Source organism: Scyliorhinus canicula, chromosome 6 (genome assembly GCF_902713615.1).
Source record: "Scyliorhinus canicula chromosome 6, sScyCan1.1, whole genome shotgun sequence".
Lineage (NCBI taxonomy): Eukaryota > Metazoa > Chordata > Chondrichthyes > Carcharhiniformes > Scyliorhinidae > Scyliorhinus > Scyliorhinus canicula.
This window is the reverse complement of record NC_052151.1, coordinates 133,013,836-133,036,436: the sequence shown is the minus strand read 5'-3', so window position 1 is coordinate 133,036,436 and position 22,601 is coordinate 133,013,836. Positions and strand designations below refer to the sequence as shown.

General features: G+C 42.9%; 1 protein-coding gene across 11 annotated transcripts in view; it reads left to right on the top strand.

Moving 5' to 3' along the window:
* The window catches only part of LOC119967508 (pumilio homolog 2-like), a 123,947-nt gene that overhangs the window by 86,718 nt on the left and 14,628 nt on the right, over nucleotides 1-22,601 (top strand). For 7 of the 11 annotated variants that reach the window (XM_038800165.1, XM_038800171.1, XM_038800174.1 and 4 more), the window contains 6 exons: nucleotides 9,223-9,504; nucleotides 12,073-12,309; nucleotides 16,190-16,457; nucleotides 17,254-17,383; nucleotides 21,010-21,144; nucleotides 21,283-21,420. In XM_038800165.1, the coding sequence (XP_038656093.1) occupies nucleotides 9,223-9,504; nucleotides 12,073-12,309; nucleotides 16,190-16,457; nucleotides 17,254-17,383; nucleotides 21,010-21,144; nucleotides 21,283-21,420 (1,190 nt within the window). The remainder of the gene's footprint in view (nucleotides 1-9,222; nucleotides 9,505-12,072; nucleotides 12,310-16,189; nucleotides 16,458-17,253; nucleotides 17,384-21,009; nucleotides 21,145-21,282; nucleotides 21,421-22,601) is intronic. The other 4 variants (XM_038800166.1, XM_038800170.1, XM_038800169.1 and 1 more) reach the window with 2 other exon arrangements.

Here is a 22,601-nt window from a genome sequence, read left to right as displayed (position 1 = left end):
TTGTGCAATCCCAAATGTGGAAAGTGATTCTTGTGCCTAAGATTATTTTGGTTTCATTTGTCTCTTAAGGTAGGAGACCGTGGGTTTTATTCTCCGTCCCACCGCAACAGATTTCTGGTTTAGCACGCCGGTGGGATGCTCCGTTTCGCCGGCTGGTAAATAGGGCTTCCCATTGTGGGGCAACCCCACGCCGTCGGGGAAACTCCAGGCTGCCGGCAAAACGGAGCATCCCGACGGTGGAGAATCCAGACCCTTATTTCAGACTATTAGCAGTGAGGGAATGTTGAGGACTTGTGTCTAAAAATTTGGAAGTTAAATTTGCAAAGAAAGTAGAAGAACAACTCTGTGGTAGATGATGTAGCACTTTGATTTGGTGTAACAGTGAAAATAAATAATAGCAGAAACTTTATTTTTTGACCAATATCCAATTTTTGTTAGAATGAAAATTGCAGTCTCGGCAAACCCAACCTAGCCTTCCTGATGCAATGCATGAGCCAAAACAGCATCTTTTTGAAGTAACAGGAATTAATGAGCATTTGTGCTCTGCTAATTAATCTCTTTGCTTACTATGAGAACTGAGGTTCCTTGCAGGCTAGAAACTACAACATCACTAGCACTTGCTGCTTTAACTATTTACTTCTATTGTATACTTGCACTACCAGAGATTTGAGATATTGACTGCATGTTTTGCTGGAACTTGAAGTATCTGTGATGGTCTGTAGCAATAGAATCAGAGGACACATAAAACACATTAAATTGTTGAATGCTGTGGAAGATAGCATCTTAAGTGTAGTTTGGCATGTTGATCATTAACAATGCTTTCCTTTGTAATAGGAGTTGCTAACCATCTGTGAGAAGTTCAGTTAATTTTACAACATGTGGATTCCTCAGCAGCAAAAATCAAGCCCCTTATTTACTTAAAGATTATTGACTGTTTGTGAATGTTGAAATTATTTGCCACCAATGTATTCAGGAGAATGGTAAACAAATGCCCTTTATTTCTTCCTCATTGATCACATACTGGCAGGAATAAATCTAAGCCGACTATCAGGACAAATTCTTCAACATCTTCGCCATGTTGCTAACTCTTATTACACTTCAACCACATATAATTAAATATGTATTGTACATATTTTCCATGTTGCTAGCTACAGATTGTGCATTTTGCAACTGTATGCCACTTTTAAAAATCCTTTCATTTATGCTTTTCTAATTTTTCGATCTTCCAGGGTCCTTAACTTTTGGACACAACTCTTTGTGGTGGCCATTTTAATTTAATAATGTGACTGCCTAACATGATTCCCCAAGAAGAAATGTAGCCCTTAGACTTATCGTGACCCAGTTGTTAAAAGTGTTTAGCAGTGAATGCAAGGTTTCCAATTTGTTTTTGGATGTTAATGAGAAGAGAATTTGAATTTTTCAGTAAAGAGAGACATATTGCCAACGTTTTTCATTGTGCACACATCAAGACGAGCACAAGCCAGTGTTCACAAAAGGTACAAGGCTTGAACATATTCCCCTTATTTGCAAAGAGCAGATCCTTGCATATGGATCCCCAAACAAACATCTACTGTTAGATGTGATACTGTGATTGGGCTGCACTTGCTGATAAATTCTGAGTGCGCTAAGCTACACTGACAATTTATGATAATCAGACGACCCCAAAACATGCCTCTTTTAGGGTCACTAGAAGCGGCATACTCCAAATGCAAGGATCTGCTCTTTGCAAATAAGGGGAACCTTTTTTGAATTATCCAGAAGCATAGGAAGCCTATAGTTCTACTTTATCCACAGCAACACATTGGCCAGTCATAGTCAATCTGCCATTCAATTAACATCTCCTATGGTACAAATTGTTGTGACTGTTTGAAACTTGGCATTCTTGTACTTGTCCTGATGAAAGATAGATATGTGGCTATCTAAAATGGCCACCCACAAAGGATAATGGGAATTGTGGTCAGGTTGGGAAACAGACAGTACGCCGTCCCTGTGTATTGTGCAGAGGGAAACTAGACCGAACTGAAACTCAGACCTGCTAAAGATCAATCACCGATTTCCCCAGGACAGTGGGACGCAGATTGAAACATAGCAGCAGTAGCAAACTCAAGAGCGCCTATTTACCTTATTTGGGAGGACATCCGTGCCTTGGAAAATAGCAGCCAGGACCCGCCCAGCGATCGAGGTACCCGCCCCTAATTGGCCAGAATCGATTAGGGTGATCGAAACCCTATCGATCCATTGGATCCCGAATTGAGATCGCCCAAAAGAGTGTGAAAGATTGGGAGATAAGAAGAACTGCGCAACCAGTATTCGGCCTCACCAACCGCAGCATATCAACCAGCCAAGTTCAAGGACCCGCGATCGCTATCTGAAGAATGAGCCGCAGCCGAGACGAACCTGACGACTTACAGCTGTCACATGTGAGGATCCAGATAAAGGCCTTATCTAACCTGCACAGAGCCGGTCACTTGGAAGTTAAGTAAAGGTCGTTTCAGTTGTTAGGTATAGTTTAATGTGTAGCTGCGTGTAAATTATTATGCATAGAACCAAGCCTGTGTTTAATAATAAACAATAGTTGAACTAACATACTGGTTGTGTGGTCATTTGTCCAATACAAGGTCGCGTCTTGTGGTTCAGAAAAAAGAGCAACAGAATGCAATATGAAAAACTTCAAAAACGTGTCTCCCTCTTGTGATACTGACGTTTTAGCAGTGTGCCAATGAAGTGCTGATCTGTAATACTAAGCTTGTCTTGAAAACTCAAATCCTTTCAATCTCCAAATGCTAACTTTTGGTCATGATTACACATAGATCAAAACTGACAGCTGACCAGAATAAAATCTCTTGATCTGGCAGTGTGACTCAAAGGTTACCTAGCCCAGATGGTTAATATCTTCAAGGCCATTAGTTGGAGCAAATCTTCAGGCATCATCCTTTGAATTGGTGACAAGCAACAATTTCGTTGCAGGTATTTCTTCATGGTGTCTCTAAAAGTTTTCTCCAGAGCGCTGTGTGGACTCCAATCTCATGCATAAAATTATTCAAATGTAAGATAGCATGGAATGCAAAACAAAGTCCGCCGCCTCCAAGATCAAGATGTGGAGATGCCGGTGTTGGACTTGGGTGCGCGCAGTAAGAAGTCTTACAGCACCAGGTTAAAGTCCAACAGGTTTGTTACGAATAACTAGCTTTCGGAGTGCAGCTCATTCCTCACCTGCGGAAGGAGCTGTGCTCCGAAAGCTAGTGATTCAAAACAAACCTGTTGGATTATAACTTGATGTTGTACGACTTCGTACTCTAGAGATCAAGTACAAATTGCGACCCTCCCTGCAATCTAAAAATTGAGATGAACCATATTGCTTTTTTCCCCACCTCTTCTTGTGTTTAAACATACAAATGCAAGATGGAAGCAGGAGTGGACCACATGTCTTATCGAACCTGCTTCACTATTTAATATGATCATCACTGATCCTGGGCTTCAGTTCTATTTTCCCGGCCTCTACCCATAATCCCATGTTATGTCAGTCTTCAATGTATTAAACGATGAAGCATCCACAACCCTTGAGTAGAGAATTCCAAAGATTCGCAACCCTTTGAGTGACTTAATTTCTCTCCATTTCAGTCCTAAATGATTGACCCCCTATCCTGAGACTGTGTTCCCATATTTTAGATTCTGCAACCAGCAAAAACAATCTATCCTATCAGTTTCCTTCAGAATCTTGTATGTTTCAAGGTGATGTCATTCTTCTGAACTCCAGAGAATATAGGCTCAATTTACTCAACCTCTCATCTTGGGACAACCTCTCATCGCAAGGACCAATTTAGTGTACCTTTGCTGTATTGTCTTCAGTGCGGGTGAATCCTTCCTTGCAAATGAAGAACAAATTTGTGCACAGTATTCCAGGTATGGTCTTATCAAGGCCCTGTACAATTATAGCAAGACACCCTTATTCGTGTATGCCAATCCCCCTGCAGTAAAGGCCAGCATGTCATTTGAACAACGAACAATGCAGCACAGGAACAGGCCCTTCGGCTCTCCAAGCCTGTACCGGTCATGATACTAACCTTGGCCATAACCCTAAGCACTTCCTTGTGTCATATCCCACTATATCCATCATATCCATGTATTTGTCAAGATGCCTTTTGACCGCCATTAATGTATCTGCTTCCACAACCTCCCCTGGCAACGCGTTCCAGGCACTCGCACCATCTACGTTTAAACAAAATCTGCCTCGCATGCCTCTTGAACTTTGCCCCACGGACCCTAAAGCTATGCCCCCTGGTGACTGGCCCATCCACTATATCCATGCCACTCATAATCTTGTAGACCTCTATCAGATCACCCCTCAACTTCCATCTTTCTAATGAAAACCATCCGAGTCTATTCAGCCTCTCCACATAGCTAACACCCTCCAGACCAGGCAACGTCCTAGTAAAACCTCCTCTGCACCCTCTCCAAAGCCTCCACATCCTTCTAGTAGTGTGGCGACCAGAATTGTGCGCAATATTCCAAGTGCAGCCTTACCAAGGTTCTATACAATTGTAGCATAACTTGCCTGATTTTATACTCAATGTCCCATCCAATGAAGGCAAGCATTCCGTATGCTTTCTTGACTACCGTGCCCACTTGTGTTGCCACTTTCAAATATATGTGGACCTGCACGTCCAGATCTCTGACTTTGTACATTCCTAAGAGTTTTGCTATTTGCAGTATTTGCATTGCTAGTTGCTTGCAGCACCTGCAAGATAACTTCTGCAAGCACACCAAATTTCACTGAACGCCAACATATACATGTTTTACACCTTTTTAAAAATATTCTTTTTAATTCTTATGATCAAAGTGAACAGCTTCAGGCTTCGTCACATTTTATTCCATCTTTCATCTTGTTTCCCCCTCAATTAACCGACCTGAATCTCTTTGCAGCTTCTTTGTGCCCTCCCCACAGCTTGCCTTTCCTTTTAGCCTTATATCATCAGCAAACTTATATACATTACTCTTTGTCTCTTCCAACAAAGTCATTGATATATATGTATTGTACATATTTGAGGGCCCAATGCTGATCCTTGCAGCACTAGTCACAGCCAGTCAACTAGAAAGTGCTGCATTTGTGCCTTATATTTGTTAACCAATCTTCTGTCCATGCTAATATATTACCTCAAATCCACGAGCCCATATTTTTTCTATCAGCTTTGTGTGGTACCTCTTGGAAATCCAGGTATACTACATCTATTGGTTCCTCTTCATTTACCCTACTAGTTGCATTCTCAAAAAACCTTGTCAAACAGGATTTGCCTTTTGTAAAACTGCGTTGACTTGTTCTAGTCATATTATACTTTTCTAAGTGCCTTGCTGAGACTTCCTCAATAATAGATTCTAGCATATTCCAGATGACTGATGTTAGGCTAACTGACCTGTTTTCCCGGTTTTCACTCTCCCTACTTAAAAACGGTGTTATATTTGCCAGCTTCGAATCTGATGAGACTGTTCATGAATCTAAGCAATCTTGAAATATCGTGGGCAGAATTCTGCCGTAATCGGAGGGGTGGGCAACTCCGGCGGGAAGGAGTGGTGTGAACCTCTCCGGCGTCGGGCCGCCCCAAAGATGCGGTCCGCATCTTCAGGGACTGGGCTGGCTCCGGAGTGGTTTGCGCCGGCTGGCGGGGAAGGGGCTTGGCGCCACGCCAAGCAACGCCGAAGGGCCTCCGCCGGCCGATGCGGGTTAGCGCATGCGTGGGAGCGCCAGCGTGTGCTGGCGTTATCCCAGCGCATGCGCAGAGGGCTTCGTCTGCACACCGGCCATGGCGGACCGCTACAGCTTCCGGTGTGAAGAATGCCCCCACGGCACAGGCCCGCCTGCGGATCGGTGGGCCCCGATTGCGGGCCGGGGCAATTCCTGGGGCCAGATCTCCTCCAAGAACCCCGGAGGCCGCCCACGCCGCCAGGTCCCGTCGGTAAGGACCTACTCTAATTTACGCCGGCGGGACCGGCAAATAACGGGCGACCACTCGACCCATCACGGGCCTGAGAACGCCGGGGGGGCTGCTGCCGACCGGCGTGGCGCGATTCCTGCCCCCGGCAAATCTCCGGCGCCAGAGAATTCGGCAGCCGGTGGGGGCAAGATTCACGCCCACCCACCCCCCCCTCCAGCGATTCTCCGACCCGGCAGGGGGGGTCGGAGAATCCCGCCCCTTAGCTATCGCACTCCCCTATCTCTGCAGCTATCTTTTTTCAAATGCTATGGGACCATCAAGTCCTGGAGATTTGTCAGATAGTAGTCCCTTAAATTTATCCAATTCTACTTGCTAACAATTACTTTAATTTCCTTGCTCTTATTAGTCCCTAGGCTATCGCCTATTTGTGATTTGTAAATGTGTCCTCTACTGTGAATTCCCGTATCCGCTGAAGTTATGCATGCAGGCCCTGCCTTCTCAACCTAAGCTGTGGTGATCCTCGGGCTAAATCACTACCAGTCAGCTCCGTCACAAACGAGAGAGCAGGCTATGGTCCTCTGGGACTGTGGCAACATTTAAATTTACTCTCATGTTCCATTTTTTCTTCCTTTTTATCAATTGTTTGTAGGCCCTTTGCTGATTTCTAAAGCATTCCCAATTCTCTGCCTTGATACTGTTCTTTGTAACATTGTAAGCCTTTTTGTTTAATCTAATATAATCTTTAGCTTCCTGAGTGAACCACCGCTGGATCTTTGTTAACGAGTTTCTGTTTTTCATTGGAAGTATTTTTTATTGAACAATTTGAATTTGTTTCTTGAAATATTTCCCACTTCATTTACCATTATACCTTTTAGTCTGTTTATCCGATTAACCTTAGCCAGTTCACCCCTCATACTGTGGAGTTGTCTTTATTTAAGGTTAAGTTTCTTTTTTGATATTGGAATATGACACTCAAATTTAACATGGAATTCAATTATATTACAATAATTATTTTGTGGTAATTTTTTTGCTATGACATTACTAATTAACTCTGTCTCAATATACAATATTAGATCTAAGATATTTTTTTATCCCTAGCCAGTCCCACAATGTATTGCTCCAGGGAACTGTCACAAAAACATTCCACAAATGCAGGCATTTTTCCATAAGAACATTTTGGTTGATACTATAAAGTGATTTATACTATCATGGATTTGAAAGGCATTTGATCACCTTTAAGGATATACCTGCCTTCGAATCCTGTGAGGGGAGATTAAAAACGCAACTCTATTCCTGAATGTTTAGAAGACTGAAAGGTGACTTTGTTGAAATGTAGAAAATTTTGACACGGTGGTTTGTGGCGCATGATGATTCCCCTGGCTAAGGAGTCTAGAATTTTGGCATCACTAATTTAGGACTGAGATGAGGGGTTGTAAATCTTTGAAATTCTCTAACTTGTGAGAGCCTTGGATGCTCCGTGGTTGAATAATCCAGGGATATGAGGATAATGCAGGAAGGTGGAGTTGATTAAGCAGTATAACCATGATCTTATTTAATGCTTCATATGTTTACCTGGATGGTGTATATCCTTCTAATATGTTGTTCCAAATTATGGATCTCCTGCAGATACTAGATACCCTTCTGGTAAATGTACTCCGTACTCCCACTAAGGTCAGCATATCCTTCCTACAGTAGTGCCCAGACTGTTTGCAGTACTAACCAGGGCTTGACAAAGCTGAAGCATGACTCTCAGTCCATAAGAATTCCAACAGTGCCAATGGATGCTATCCAGCCCATTGAGCCTGCAGCAGCCCTCCGAAAGAGCACTCTATCTCGACCCTGCCCTATCCCTGTAACCCTGTGCATTGACCAAGGCCAATCCACCAGGTGTCTTTGGACGCTATGGGCAATTGTACCATAGCCATGGTAACCTAACCTGCACATATTGGATTGTGGGGGGGGGGGGGGGGGGGGGGGGGCTGGAGCACCCGTAGGAAACCCAGGCAGACATGGGGAGAATGTACAATCTCCACACAGACAGCCAACCAGAATCGAACTCTGGTCGATGGCGCTGAGGCAGTAGTGCTAACCACTGTGCCACCATGTAGCTTCTGCCTCCTTATATTCTAATCCTCTGGATATAGAGGCCAGCATCCTATAACTTGATTATTTTGTGTATTATGTTAGTACTACTTGGTATTTAAAGACATGGATCAAACCTCTTTGCTCTTGTGAGCACAATTCCAGTCTCACTTGTAATTCAAAGCCCTGATTCCAACACCAGTTTTAGCTCCTCATTGCAACCTTTCCAATGACCCTTTGAAGAGGGCACGTAAAAAAGCATTATATATTGCAAATGACCTCACCAGTGAGCTGCAGTAAGTTTAGGATGTTTTCCCATTAGTTCACATAAGAATTTCTTGAGATAATCCCATTACATGTTTCATCTTGTTGATAACATCCCATTTTTAATGTTTTTATGTGAATGATCGGTAATCGCACCTCTTTGTTATTCTTCGTTAAAGGGCATAACCTCATTACATTAATTTCATATTTCCATTTTTGTGGAGGATACTGAAATGAGGAGGAAAATAACCTTTTCTTGAGGATGCTCCTCGTTTTCAACTGGGAGCATCCTCCACGTACAGCAACACCAAATCAGCCCCAATCTGTCCCTTCATGCATAATTGTTTTCATCATGTTCCAACTTTTAGCTTTTCTTGGGTAACAGATTAGAAACACCGTGGGTCATTAGGGTGAAGTCCCTTTAGACTTTTAACATGGTATAATCCACGTGGACCTTCACCCTTTTGATTTTTCCCATTGGTAACTTAGGCTTACTCCTATTGATATGTGAAGGATGCTTCCCTTTGAAGAATAAGGAAGGTCCTATGAGGTGGGTAATTTTACTTTTTATTTCTATGCAGTCCCTTAATTACTGAGTTTAATGTCCTTGATGGTCTTGCAGGTTAATAGGACCACAAAAAATATAAAAGCTTAAACCATGCTTACTATTTGGGGGAAAAGTTTGAAGTATGTTTCTAGACTCATTCAGATTCAGGTTTCTGATTTAACTGGAGCTTCTACAATGCTTGAGAAAGTTTGTTGTAACATTACATAATTCCTAATTCCCCTGCAAAAGTTTGATGAGTTTTCTATGAGTTTGCATGCAACAATTTCCTTAAGTTCGGTACTGCAATGGAGCTATTTCAGTAACACAACTTTCAATTTATTTCTAATTGGAACATGTTACTAGTCTTCAAACTAATTTTTGTGCAATTCTGTTAAACAGCTGCAGCAGCTTCAGCTAGTGGGACAGCAAGCAGCTTAGCAGCAGCTGCAGCAAATGGCCTCTTCCGTCCAATTGGGACTCAACAGCAGCAACAGCAGCAGCAAAACAACGGCTTGCAATCAAACTCTTTTTATGGCAGTAGCTCCCTGTCAAATAGTTCTCAGAGCAGCTCTTTGTTCTCTCATGGACCAGGTCAGCTGGGCAACACATCACTCAGCTTTGGAAGCAGTAACTCTCTGGGTGCGGCTATTGGCTCAGCACTTGGAGGATTTGGATCAGCAGGTAATCCATTCCTGAATAACCTGTATGTTTGGACATAACAGAGTCAGCCACCCTCTTTTGAAGTTGTTTCTGCCAGCTAATCACAATGCGGTAACATCAAACATTTGCCTGGTTTCTGAGCAATAAACAGGAATAAAATTGCCCCCAGTTAATTGGAAATAATAAAACAACTATGGAATGGTTTTAACCTTAATTTTGGCTGGAAAAAGATTTGCGATGTTAAACAATGAAAATATCAAGTAAAAGTTACAGTTAAATTCATTGTCAGTTTTGGTACAATATTCCAACACCTGTACAGGACAAAATGCAGGTTTCTGTGAAAATGTGTTTGGAAATATGTGCAGATATTGGCATGATTTTCATTTGACTAGTGGCTATGATTTTTGTTTTTTCCCAGGCTTATTCAGCCAGGCTTTTGTTGTACAAAAATTCAGAATCCCATCTTTTTCAATCAGGCTTAGGCAACGTTGTTCATATTTTCTTGTGATCACATGACAAATAATCTTGAATGGCTATCATTACATACTGATCAGGATAATAGTATTCCTCATGTACTTATCAATCGTAGATTTGTGAGTCTTTTCAGAACTCTTTAGTCACAAAGCCTATTTTGCAAATAATTATTTGTTATTTGCAATTACATGTAAATTCTGTGCTGACTGTTCCATGGATATATCTACCTTTGTCCTTAAACTTTGTTTACAATCAACAAATCTGCGTGCAATTCCTTTTAATATGGTTTTCGCCATCAACGGCAAAGCAGTACCCCTCACTTCTGACCTCCCAGAAAGCTGCCCAGAATGGTCCAGTGACCCGTGTCACATGACTTTGCCCTTTTACAAATGTTACTTGAATACAGGTTTCGGCTCAGTGACTTCCAGGCACCCAGCAACCTTGCAGCTTAGTTTACTCTGCATCAATCTCATTGAAAGATTCTCACACAGCAAACCAAGAAGCAAAAACCACTGATTGCCCTTTGGTTTTTAATATTTTTACCTGCAGTAAAATAAAAATTGAAACATTTTCATGGGATTAAGGTAGAAGCTGCTATATTGTAAACTATGCAAAAACTCACTTTTATTATTTTAGAATTTTTAAAAATCATAATGGATAAATTAGACATTCTAGGAATATAAAATTAGATTTTCAGGGCAATGGAGGTTGTTAAGCAATAATTATGAATTTAGCATTTTGTTGGAAATGCCTATTCAACAAGGTGTAGCTTTTTCAAAGGGTTTTTACAATGGGATCAAGAGTGAAAAAAATCAATTCAGATAATCTGAGGATTGTCATCTGTGGGTATTTCACTGCACCCATTAAGAAACCACGACCACAACGTCTGGATTTCCACTTTTTTCTGTACATGTGTGAATGCTAGAAGCTTCTAATTAGTTTCACAGTTGTAATTACAATGAATGCTGATGACTTTAATGTCATTGCAGCTGTAATGTTTGGACCATGCAGTTGATTTTTTTCCCAAAATTATTTTGCATTTACTTAGATTTGGCTACTCCTTGATTTAGTCATTATAAAAATCCAAATGGTTCTGAATCTGATTTCACTCTTTTCCATTTTTGGTATTCATTCCTGCTTCTGTATATACTTTGTGATTATTTGCTTGAGACTAAATCTTCTTTGGGCTATGTGCTCAAAAGCTTCTTGAAAACCCAACAATTTATTTGTCTACCATGTCTGACTAAAATTCTTGCAGGTCATTTATACATGATTTCTTCTTCTTGAATCTGTGTTGTCTCTCTATTTTCTTAAAATAAATACTTCATATGTTCTCTTTCACATGCTTTTAAAACTTATTTCATGCTTTTAAATATAACTGTAGTTCCAAAGCCTGACCACCATTTACAAAGCACAATTCAGGAATGTGTTTGAATACTCTCCACTTGCCTGGAAGAGTTTTGGTCTGACAGCACTCGAGAAACTTGATTGGCATCCTATCCACAAGCTCCCTCCATCACTGACGAAAAGTAGTAACAATATTTACCATCAAAATGCATTGCAGGAACTCAACATGGTTCCTTAGGCTGCATCTTCCAAACTCATGGCTGCTATCATCTAGAAGGACAAGGGCAGCAGATAAATAGGAACAACACAACCTGGAAGTTCCCCTCCAAGCCACTCACCATCCTGACTGCAGTGGCTCAAGAAGTCAGCTCACCACTGCCTTCTCATGGGTAATTAGGGATGGGCAATAAATGTTGGCACCATTAGCAATGTCCACATTCCATAATTTTAAAAAACACACTTATACTTTTTTTTTAATGGTTTAAATGAACAAAATATATTCATTCTGAAAATTCCCATCTTGAGAAAGTGCTTCAATTATTGTCCAGTGGACATGGGCCAACCTAATTTAAAAGGCAGGAAACTTGTTAACAATGAAAAATACAAACTCAGCTGTAAATTGTAGTAAGTAGCCCTACCTTCAATCATAGACACACACAAGGTATGTTAAGATTAAACAGTTGGTGGCAACAAAAATGTTAAGATGTATGCAGTTACCAGATTCATACCCAAAACCTATTTTGATATAATGTGTTCATGTGTTTACAGTTGGTACCTCTGGAAGCAGCAGTGTATCTAGAAGAGATTCCTTGTCTACTAGCTCTGATCTGTACAAACGACCAAACAGCAGTCTGGCTCCTATTGGCCAGCAGTTCTACAGCGGATTGGGATTCTCCTCCTCGCCTGGTCCAATTGGCATGCCCCTTCCTAGCCAGACTCCCAGTCACTCGTTGACACCACCTCCATCTCTCTCCTCGCACGGGTCTTCATCTAGTCTTCATCTTGGTATGTTTACTATTTTATGCATAAAAATATGTATGTGCCACTAATTTAGCATTCAAGTTTTCAGTCTAGCAAAAGGCGGAACGGGCTGAGAGGGAGAGGTTAGTGGGGGAGATACTCCAGGTGGACAGGAGATTCTCGGAGGCCCCGGACGCGGGGCTACTGAGGGAGCAGCGGAGGTTACAGGCGGAGTTTGGGCTGTTGACCACAGGGAAAGTGGTGGAACAGTTGAGGAAGGCAAGGGCGGCAATTTATGAGTACGGGGAAAAGGCAAGCAGAATGTTGGCGCACCAGCTCGGGAAAAGGGAGGCGGCCAGGGAGATAGGTAAGGTAAAGAGTAGAGGCGGGAATACTGTCCTGGACCCAGCGGGGGTGAACTTGATGTTTAAGAATTTCTATAGTAAATTATATGAGTTGGAACCCCCGGATGGGGTGGAGGGGATGAGGCAGTTTCTGGATCAGTTGAGATTCCCGAGGGAGATGAGGATCTGGTGGAAGGGCTGGGAGCCCCAATTGAGATTGAGGAAATAATCAAGGGACTGGAGGGCATGCAGTCGGGCAAGGCCCCGGGGCCTGACGGCTACCCGTGGAATTCCAGAAGAGGTTTTCAGAGATATTGATCCCACTGCTGGTGAGGGCATTTCATGAAGCAAGAGAGAAGGGAGTCCTCCCCCCAACAGTGTCGCAGGCCTCAATTTCATTGATCCTGAAACGGGAGAAGGATCCGGAGCAATGCAGGTCACACAGGCCAATTTCTCTACTGAATGTGGACGCCAAACTGCTGGCTAAGATACTGGCCAAAAGGATAGAGGACTGTGTCCCGGGGGTGTTGGGGGAAGACCAAACGGGATTTGTAAAGGGCAGGCAACTCTAGGCCAATCTTTGAAGGCTTACAAATGTTATTATGGTGACCTCAGAAGGAGAGGAGGTGAAGGTGGTGGTAGCGATGGATGCAGAGAAGGCTTTTGATCGGGTGGAGTGGAATTACATGTGGGAGGCGCTGGGAAGGTTTGGGTTTGGTAAGGGCTTCATTGACTGGGTGCGGTTGCTCTATCAGGCACCAGTAGCGAGTGTGCGTACGAACCGGCTGAGGTTGGGGTTCTTTAAACTACACCGAGGGACGAGGCAAGGGTGCCCCCTCTCCCCGATACTGTTTGCTCTGGTTATAGAGCCATTGGCGTTAAGAGCCTCAAGGAACTGGAAAGGGCTGATTCGGGGGGGTGGAGCACCAGGTCTCACTTTATGCAGATGACCCGCTCTTGTATATTTCAGACCCGCTGGAGGTGATGGGGGAAGTAATGCGAATCCTGGGGTAATTTGGCACTTTTTCGGGGTATAAATTGAACATGGGGGAAATGCGAGATGTTCGCGATCCAGGCAAGAGGTCAGGAGAAGAGACTGGAAGAGCTGCCGCTTAGAGTGGTAGGGAAGAGCTTTCGATATCTGGGAATCCAGGTGGCCTGGAAATGGGAGGCACTGCACAGGTTAAACCTATCACGGTTGGTAGAACAAATGGAAGGGGACTTTAAATGATGGGACATGCTCCCGTTGTCACTGGCGGGTGGGTACAGACCGTGAAAATGACGGTCCTCCCCAGATTTCTGTTTGTCTTTCAGTGCCTCCCCATCTTCATCCCAAAGGCCTTTTTCAAACGGGTGAATAAGGTAATTTTGGGCTTTGTGTGGGCGGGTAAAACCCCGCGAGGGAAGAAAATGTTGCTGGAGCGCAGTCGGGGGGGTTGTGGATTGCACTGCCGAACTTGTACAATTTACTACTGGGCGGCTAATATAGCCATGATTAGGAAGTGGGTAGTGGGGGAGGGCTCGGCATGGCAGCGGATGGAGGCGGCGTCATGCAAAGAGACCATTTTGGGAGCACTGATAGCGGCACCTCTTCCATTCTCGCTGGCCCGATGCTCCACAAGTCTGGTGGTGGTGGCGGCTCTGAGAATCTGGGGGCAATGGAGGAGATACAAGAGAGTGGAGGGAGCATCGGTTTGGACCCCGATTTATAATAATCATCGGTTTGTACCAGGTAGGCTAGATGATGGGTTCCAGAGTTGGCAAAGGGCAGGAATTAGAAGGATGAGGGATCTATTTATAGATGGGAAAGCTTTGGAGGATAAATTTAAACTGCCAGCAGGGAGCGGGTTTAGGTATTTGCAGGTGCGAGACTTCCTGAGAAAACGGGTGTCGGCCTCCCGCTGCTGCCGCCACAGGGGATACAGGATAGAGGAGTCTCCAGTATCTGGGTGGGAGAGGGGTAGGCTTCAGATATTTACCAGAAGCTTTTGGAGGTGGAGGAAACTCCGGTGGAGAAGCTTACGGGCAAGTGGGAGGATGAGCTTGGAGGAGATAGAGGCGGGTCTATTGGCGGATGCCCTAAGCAGGATCGATACCGCCTCATCATGCGCCAGGCTTAGCCTGATACAGTTTAAGGTAGTCCACCGGGCACACATGACAGCAACTGGGATGAGTAGGCTTTTCGGGGTAAAGGATAGGTGTGCGAGGTGCGCGGGAAGCCCAGCAAATCATGTCCACATGTTTTGGGCATGCCCGAAGCTCAGAGGGTTTTGGCAGGGTTTTGCTAAGGCAATGTCCACGGTGGTAAAAACACGGGTGGTGCCGGGTCCGGAGGTAGCGATCTTTGAAGTGTCGGAAGAGCCGGGGGTCAGGGGGCAAAGGAGGCTGACGTCTTGGCCTTTGCCTCCCTGGTAGCCCGGAGACGGATCTTGTTAATGTGGAGGGACTCGAAGCCTCCAAGTGTAGAGACCTGGGTTAGTGACATGGTTGGGTTTCTCAGTCTTGAGAAAATAAAGTTCGCCTTAAGAGGGTCAATGGTTGGGTTCACCTGGAGGTGGCAGCCGTTCGTCGTCTTTCTCGGGGGAAATTAAAATATCAGCAGATGTAGTATTCCGGGGGGGGGGGGGGGGGGGGGGGGGGGGGGGGTGTTGGCGATTGTTGTTTTATGGTTGGGGTATGGGAAGATTAAGATGGGGGGGGGGGGATATTTATTATACTATGTTGATGTCATTGTCTGTGTTCTTTTATAAAAAATTTCAAATCCCTTAATAAAAATATATTTGTTTAAAGTTTTCAGTCTAGCTAGTCTCCTGGACTGGCTTTTATATTGATGAGAAATCATTTTGTATCTCTTCAGTGTATGGCAGATGCACACAGAATACAGTGCCCTTTGCATGCTTTAGGTTGCAATTCAAATGCTTTCACAAATAGTTTTTGACTATAAAAGTGAAAAACACACTGGGGTATTACATTTGTTCAAAGCAAAACTCTAGAAGATTTCCTCTATTATAAATTGGCAAACTATTGTCAACTATCTCATACCAAAATCAAAGAATGGTGAAAATCCTCCCCTTTTCCCAGTAAACAATTTAACATGTTATCAGAATCTTCCAAAAGAAAACTTGAAAGCATTCTGTTTATATCTGGCCTACTGCTGGTGGAGTTGATCCCTACCATTTGTTTTTTGTTCATTTCTGGTGCAGGTTCATTCATTAAAAATAGATGTACAATTTTTATGTGCGAGACTTTATTATTTAAGTGGTTAATTGTTCTCTAAGTACTGCATTTTCAATGTTGCCTTCCTTGAGAGACTTCAATTTGTCTAACCTACATCAGATACATTGTAGCTACTTGTGAGCACAACATAAGGTTGTGAATCCTAAATTTGTGCAGTACATTTTGTGTTCTTCTGTAAGACTAAGATTTTTTGATGGTTGGAAATTTTTGAATATTATGTAAAAGATTGAAAATAAAGAAGATGCCGCATAGATACCATTATTGTAAAACCTGAACTGACATGAGATGTCAATATGTAACAGCACTAGCATTTTTCAGTTTATCGACACATACTTTCACTGCAGGTGGATTGACAAATGGCAGCGGTCGCTTCATTTCTGCAGCACCAGGTGCTGAAGCTAAAAGTCGCAGTGGGATTGGTTCATCAAGTCTGTTCAGTTCAAGCAGCCAGCTGTTTCCTCCCTCACGTCTTCGTTATAGCAGATCTGATATAATGCCTTCAGGTCGTAGCAGACTGCTGGAGGACTTCAGAAACAATCGTTTCCCCAATCTTCAACTGCGTGACCTGGTTGGTCATATAGTTGAATTCTCCCAGGACCAACATGGCTCAAGGTAAACTAATTGGCGGAAATCCTTCTTTAAAGTGGACGAATGTTCTTAATTTCAATGCGATTGGTTAAGATCAGCAGTGTGGATTTTGTTTCAGCACGTTTGATGCCATCAGTGATTATCACTTGAGTTTTAGGCATGCAACCTGTTTTGTTCACTATTTTCCGATTCATACTCAATTTTTCAGTTCTATTCCTCTAAAAATAAGATGCAGTGTTTGGTCTGATTTTTTAAATTGGCCGTATTAAGCTGCCTTGCCACTTTTATTGATTTGTGTATCTGTATCCCTCGATCCCGTAACTCCTCTTTCCCCCAAGTTTGCTCTTATTTTTATTTTATTTTATTTTTTAAAATAAATTTAGAGTACCCAATTATCTTTTCCAATTAAGGGGCAATTTTAGAGTGGCCAATCTACCTATCCTGCATATATTTGGGTTGTGGGGGTGAAACCCACGCAGACACTGGGAGAATGTGCAAACTCCACACAGACAGTGACCCAGGGCCGGGATTCGAACCCGGGTCCTCAGCTCCGTAGGCAGCAATGCTAACCACTGTGCCACCGTGCTGCCCCAAGTTTGCTCTTATTAACCAAGAAATATGCATTTTAGATTTTTGAGGAGCCCATTTACCCCCATCAAAGTTCTAAGAAAACTGCATTTCATTGTCAGGGCAAGTGTTATCATCAAAGAACAGTATTGTTCTCCACTTTGAGAACAAAAGAGTTCAAAAATTACAGCAAAATGCATTTTAAAAGGCTGTAAGTGTAGAGCCAGGTTCATTTTTCTTTTGGAATTGGCAGATTCATCCAGCAAAAGTTGGAACGCGCCACACCTGCAGAACGCCAGATGGTTTTCAGTGAGATCCTGCAGGCAGCATATCAACTGATGACTGACGTGTTTGGAAATTATGTCATTCAGAAATTCTTTGAGGTAACTATTTTTTGTCATATATTACAAAAATTGGTGGTGTCACGGACAGAGGGGGGTTACTTTAAACAGCACTCCTCTCACCCATCCATCTGTAATCAGGAAGGTATTTTGATTTGTTTCCCTCTTTATAAGTGATAGCGTAGTTCCGAACCAATCAAGTCTTTCATAGAACTTACAGTGCAGAAGGAGCCCATTCAACCCATCGAGTCTCCACCGGCTCTTGGAAAGAGCACCCTACTTAAGCCCACATCTCCACCCTATCCCCATAACGCAACAACCCCATCGAACCTGAGGGCAATTTAGCATGGCCAATCCACCTAAGCTGCACATCTTTGGACTGTGGGAGGAAACCGGAGCACCCAGAGAAAATCCATGCAGAACGGGGAGAATGTGCAGACTCCGCGCAGACAGTGACCCAAACGGGAATCGAACCTGGGACCTTGGTGCTGTGAAGCAATAGTGCTAACCACTATGCTACCATACTGCCTCTTTGTGTGATCCAGGTTTTTATTAACAACCTAGAAAAATTATCTAAAAAAAAAGGTTAATTTATTGCACACATTCAAACCACAGAGGAAAGTCACAACGTCACCTCAGATAGTAAAGAGAGAGCTAGAAAAAGGTCTTGCAGTACAGAGACTGCGGAGAAACTCTGGAAAAACAAAATATTGGTTCATGTGAGTTCCAGAATCAAAATCCAATGAGGTATTCCTACACCGAGGTCAGCGGACTAAAAACCAATGTCGTAGAATTCACTTTTTGGGTAGTGTGGACTTCGCAAGATAGGCATGCAGAGATTAATCAGTTTTGTAGGCGATAGCATAGAACCTGCAACAGAAGCAATATAGATAGGGCCAGGGGGATTCAAAGATTCTAGCATTTCTCATCATTGAGAGTACTATCATCAACCAAGAATAGCAACTGCTCAAAAAGTACTAGCGGTTTTTCAGGCCCTCCAAGGATAGGCTATATAACTGTGGCCTGGTCAACCTTCTCAGTACATGGGGCAGCACGGTGGCACAGTGGTTAGCATTGCTGTCTCCAGCGCTGAGGACCTGGGTTCGAATCCCGGCCCTGGGTCACTGTCCGTGTGGAGTTTGCACATTCTCCCCGTGTTTGCGTGTGTTTCACCCCCACAACCCAAAGATGTGCAGGGTAGGCGGATTGGCCATGCTAAATTGCCCCTTAATTGGAAAAAATAATTGGGTACTCTAAATTTTAAGAAACAACCTTCTCACTACATGGCAGCCATTTCGCTGCTAAAATTAGATTCAGCCTAGTTATAAACCCTACCCCTACTACTGTAAATGACAAGCTAACAAGTTTGTGCCTTTTTAAGTGGCAAACGAAGCACATGAGGTACACATGCAGAGTGGGGTGGATGATGTGCATTCCGTTGTGGCAGCTGCTTTGCATCAAAGCTGCGAGTGTCCACTATGAGGAACTAAGACCTCACACTACATATGCTCATCGCTATTTCTAAATTTTTAAAACTGAAAAAAGACTTTTAAAATAGTTAAACTTGTTTCTGTCCATGACTCCGGAACAAAAGAAGTCACTTGGCTGATTTAGGAAAACCCACAACTCGTTATTTCTAAGGAACCGCTAATGACTCCTTGTGGATTGTACAGCCCAACTTCAAAGTGAGCTATACAAAGGTCATCTGTATTTAATAACTTGGGTCATCTGCTAAGACAAAGGTCCCCAATGTTCCTTTCAATTCCTAAAGGCTGAGACATTTAACAGTCATTGGAATCCGGACAATGGCTGCACAAACTTTGTCAAAGGTGATCGAGAGATGACATGGGCTCTGGACTGTGGAACAGTTAATATTGTCTTGCTGAACTGAAAGGCTGTCTGCTGTTTACCATCTGACTTAGCAGACTCACGGAAAAGGAACTCTGCCCAGGTTGCCCAGGAGGACTTTGTGATTATGGTGCCATTGAAACTTACGGGGAGATAGTGGGATTTCCTTGTTCAAGGTGGTTATTGCCTGGTATTTGTGGGGTTAAATATTACTTGCTGCTCATCAAGCCAAGCTGTATACAGTTCCTGCAGGTTTGCATGAACTGCTTCATTTTTGAAGAATTGCAAATTCAGGTGAGTACTGGAACGAACAGTGAACAGCTTCATCCCTGAACTCATCTTTGATGAGGTGGTGGAAGATAATTAGTCTGAAGATGTTTCCCTGAAGAACTCTTGCATGGAACTGTAATGGCTTACCTTCAACCACATAGCCATATTCTTTTTTTAAAAAATCCAGATGTATTGAACTTAATGTACCTGACTTGGTTGAATACATAAAACAGCAATAAAACATAATTACAATAAACCAGCACGTTTTCTATCTATGCTTTTCCTGGACTTCATAATCTAACTTTCATATCCCTAGCCCAATGCCTTAACTCCCTATCCTTTGCTCTATGGCCAACTTGACTGCTCCAGTCTCAGCCCAGTGTCCTATAATGCCGTGTGCAGTGTCACAGGATATTAGTGGGTATAGAATTCCTTTAATATAGATTAGAGCATTAATGTGCACGGTAACTATACATCGCTGGTGTGTCACATAATTGACAGTATCGCAGCTAATCAATAGATCACTTCATGAATTTGCAAATTCTTAAACTGTTAAATTGGCAAATATGCAGCATTAGTAGGGGCTCTTCCTTACTAATGCATTTCAAATTTTTGAGTTAAAAGTACATTTGTGCTCCATGTATAATTCATGTACTTTTTAAATTCTTGCTGTAAAGTCTGGTGTGAGTGGCATAATTGTTTGTAAAATGTATAGAGGATTATTCCATTATTTCTAAATTTACTTCAGTTTGTCCAGTATGTTCTGGATCAACTTCTAAGGCTTTAACATGCGCAACGAAAATAGTGAGTGTTTGAGGGCAAGAGACTTATTTGCCTTAAATCCTCCTCCTCTCTTTTTCCACCTCTTTTCACCCCCCCACACACACACACACACACACTCCAGAGCCCAGTGCACAGCCGTGTTCGATTAACAGGCAGAAGCTACTTGTCTTAAAATTATTTGTTTGCATGTTTGAATCAACCATTGCCTAACTCTGGCTCATGGTCTTTCATAGTATCATAGAATCCCTCCAGTGCAGAAGGCCCATCGCGTCTGGACCAGCCCTTGGAAGGAGCATCCTACTTAAACCCATGCCTCCACCCTATTCCAGTAACCCCACCTGTCTTTTGGACACTAAGGGACAATTTAGCATGGCAAATTCACCTTTCCTGCACATCTTTGGACTGTGGGAGGAAACCAGAGCACCCAGAGGAAACCCAGACAGACACAGGAGGAAGTGCAAACCCCACACAGACAGTCACCCAAGGCCGGAATTGAACCTGGGTCCTTGGAGCTGTGAGGCAACAGTGTTAATCACCGTGCAGCCGCTTGTGGCTGTGAAGCAGTACTGAGAGATATGGGAAAGTTTCACGTCTCATGGTATTAACTTAATTGTCCAATGCTGAGGCAGGAATCAATTTGGAAGCCTGAATCAAGAGCAGTGGCACTATCGCATAGGCACAAAATATTGTTACCGTTGAGATGTTGAATCCATATTTGTACGTTTCAGTTTGAATTGAGATTTATAGTTTTGTTTTAATATTTTCAGTTTGGAAGCATGGATCAGAAGCTAGCTTTAGCTCAACGTATCCGTGGCCATGTTTTACCCTTGGCTCTACAGATGTATGGTTGTCGTGTTATTCAGAAAGCATTAGAATCCATATCAGCAGACCAGCAGGTAATTGTAAGTTTGAACAGATTTTTTCTAATATGAGTTAATTGTTAGTAGAAACCTGAATAAATTACTGCAGAAATATTTCTGTTTCAAGATTTTTCCAATGAATTAGATTTGTAGTTCTTAATAGTCCTTTTCTCAATGCAGAATGATATGGTAAAGGAGCTTGATGGTCACGTTTTAAAATGTGTTAAGGACCAAAATGGAAACCATGTTGTTCAGAAGTGCATAGAGTGTGTGCAACCTCAATCTCTCCAGTTCATTATTGATGCTTTTAAAGGGCAGGTAAGCAGTTTTATTTTTGTTGCTTTATGGCCAATGGGGCCAATTTTAAAAGCAAGGAAAACTGCATCAAATTCAGTTATTTCATGCATGACTCCAAAATGATTTCAAATGTGCAATTGTATAAATAAGAATGGTTCGCTGTTAGCAAGTTGAATAATACAAATTCTTTTTGTACTTCACTATTGTACCTTGCCCCAGGTATTTGAGCTATGAAATAAAATAATGGCATGTGAAGTGACTAGATATCCTTTTTTGAGAGCCAACATCAGAAGAATCAAAAAAAAAATGTTTGGAAAACATCTCATCATCCTGGATGACCAGGATATACAGTAAGAGGAAGCATAAGAACATAGAGCATAGAACATACAGTGCAGAAGGTCATTCGGCCAATCATGGCCAATCCACCTAATCTGTACATTTTTGGACCATAGGAGGAAACCGAAGCACCCGGAGGAATCCCACGCAGGCACAGGGAGAACGTGCAGACTACGCACAGACAGTGACCCAGCAGAGAATCGAACCTGGGACCCTGGCGCTGTGAAGCCACAGTGCTAATCACTTGTGCTACCGTACTGCCCACACTGCATGAGAATGCAGTGTAGGACAGAAGTCAGGTTAATAATACCAAGTGAGAACCAGGTTGAATATAGGAAATTCCGAAGGAAAGTGAAAAAATAATCAGGAAAGTAAAGTATGAGAAGAGACTGGTAGCATAAAAGAAAATCCCAAATTCTTCCATAGGCATATAAATAATAGGATAGAACGAAGAGGGGTGGGGCTGATTAGGGACCAAAGTTCAGATTCCGCATAGAGGAAGTGGGCATGGCTGAGGTAATAAATGAGTACTTTCTTTCTGGCATACCATGGAAGAAGATGCTGCCCAAGTCTTGGTGAAAGAGGAGGTAGGTGAGATACTCGATGGGCTAAAAAGTGATGATGGAGGTATGAGAAAGGCTAGAAACACTTAAGTTGATTAATCATCTGGACTAGGCTCGATGCGCTTAAGTTGATCAATCATCAGGACTGACAGAGTTGCATGTGAGGATGCTGAGGGAAGTAAGGTTGAAGATTGCAGAGGTACTGACCACAATCTTCAACTCCTCCTTGAATACGGGGAGGGTGCCAGAGGACTGGGTGAATTACAAATGTTGCATCCTTATTCAAAAACGGGATGGCAAGGA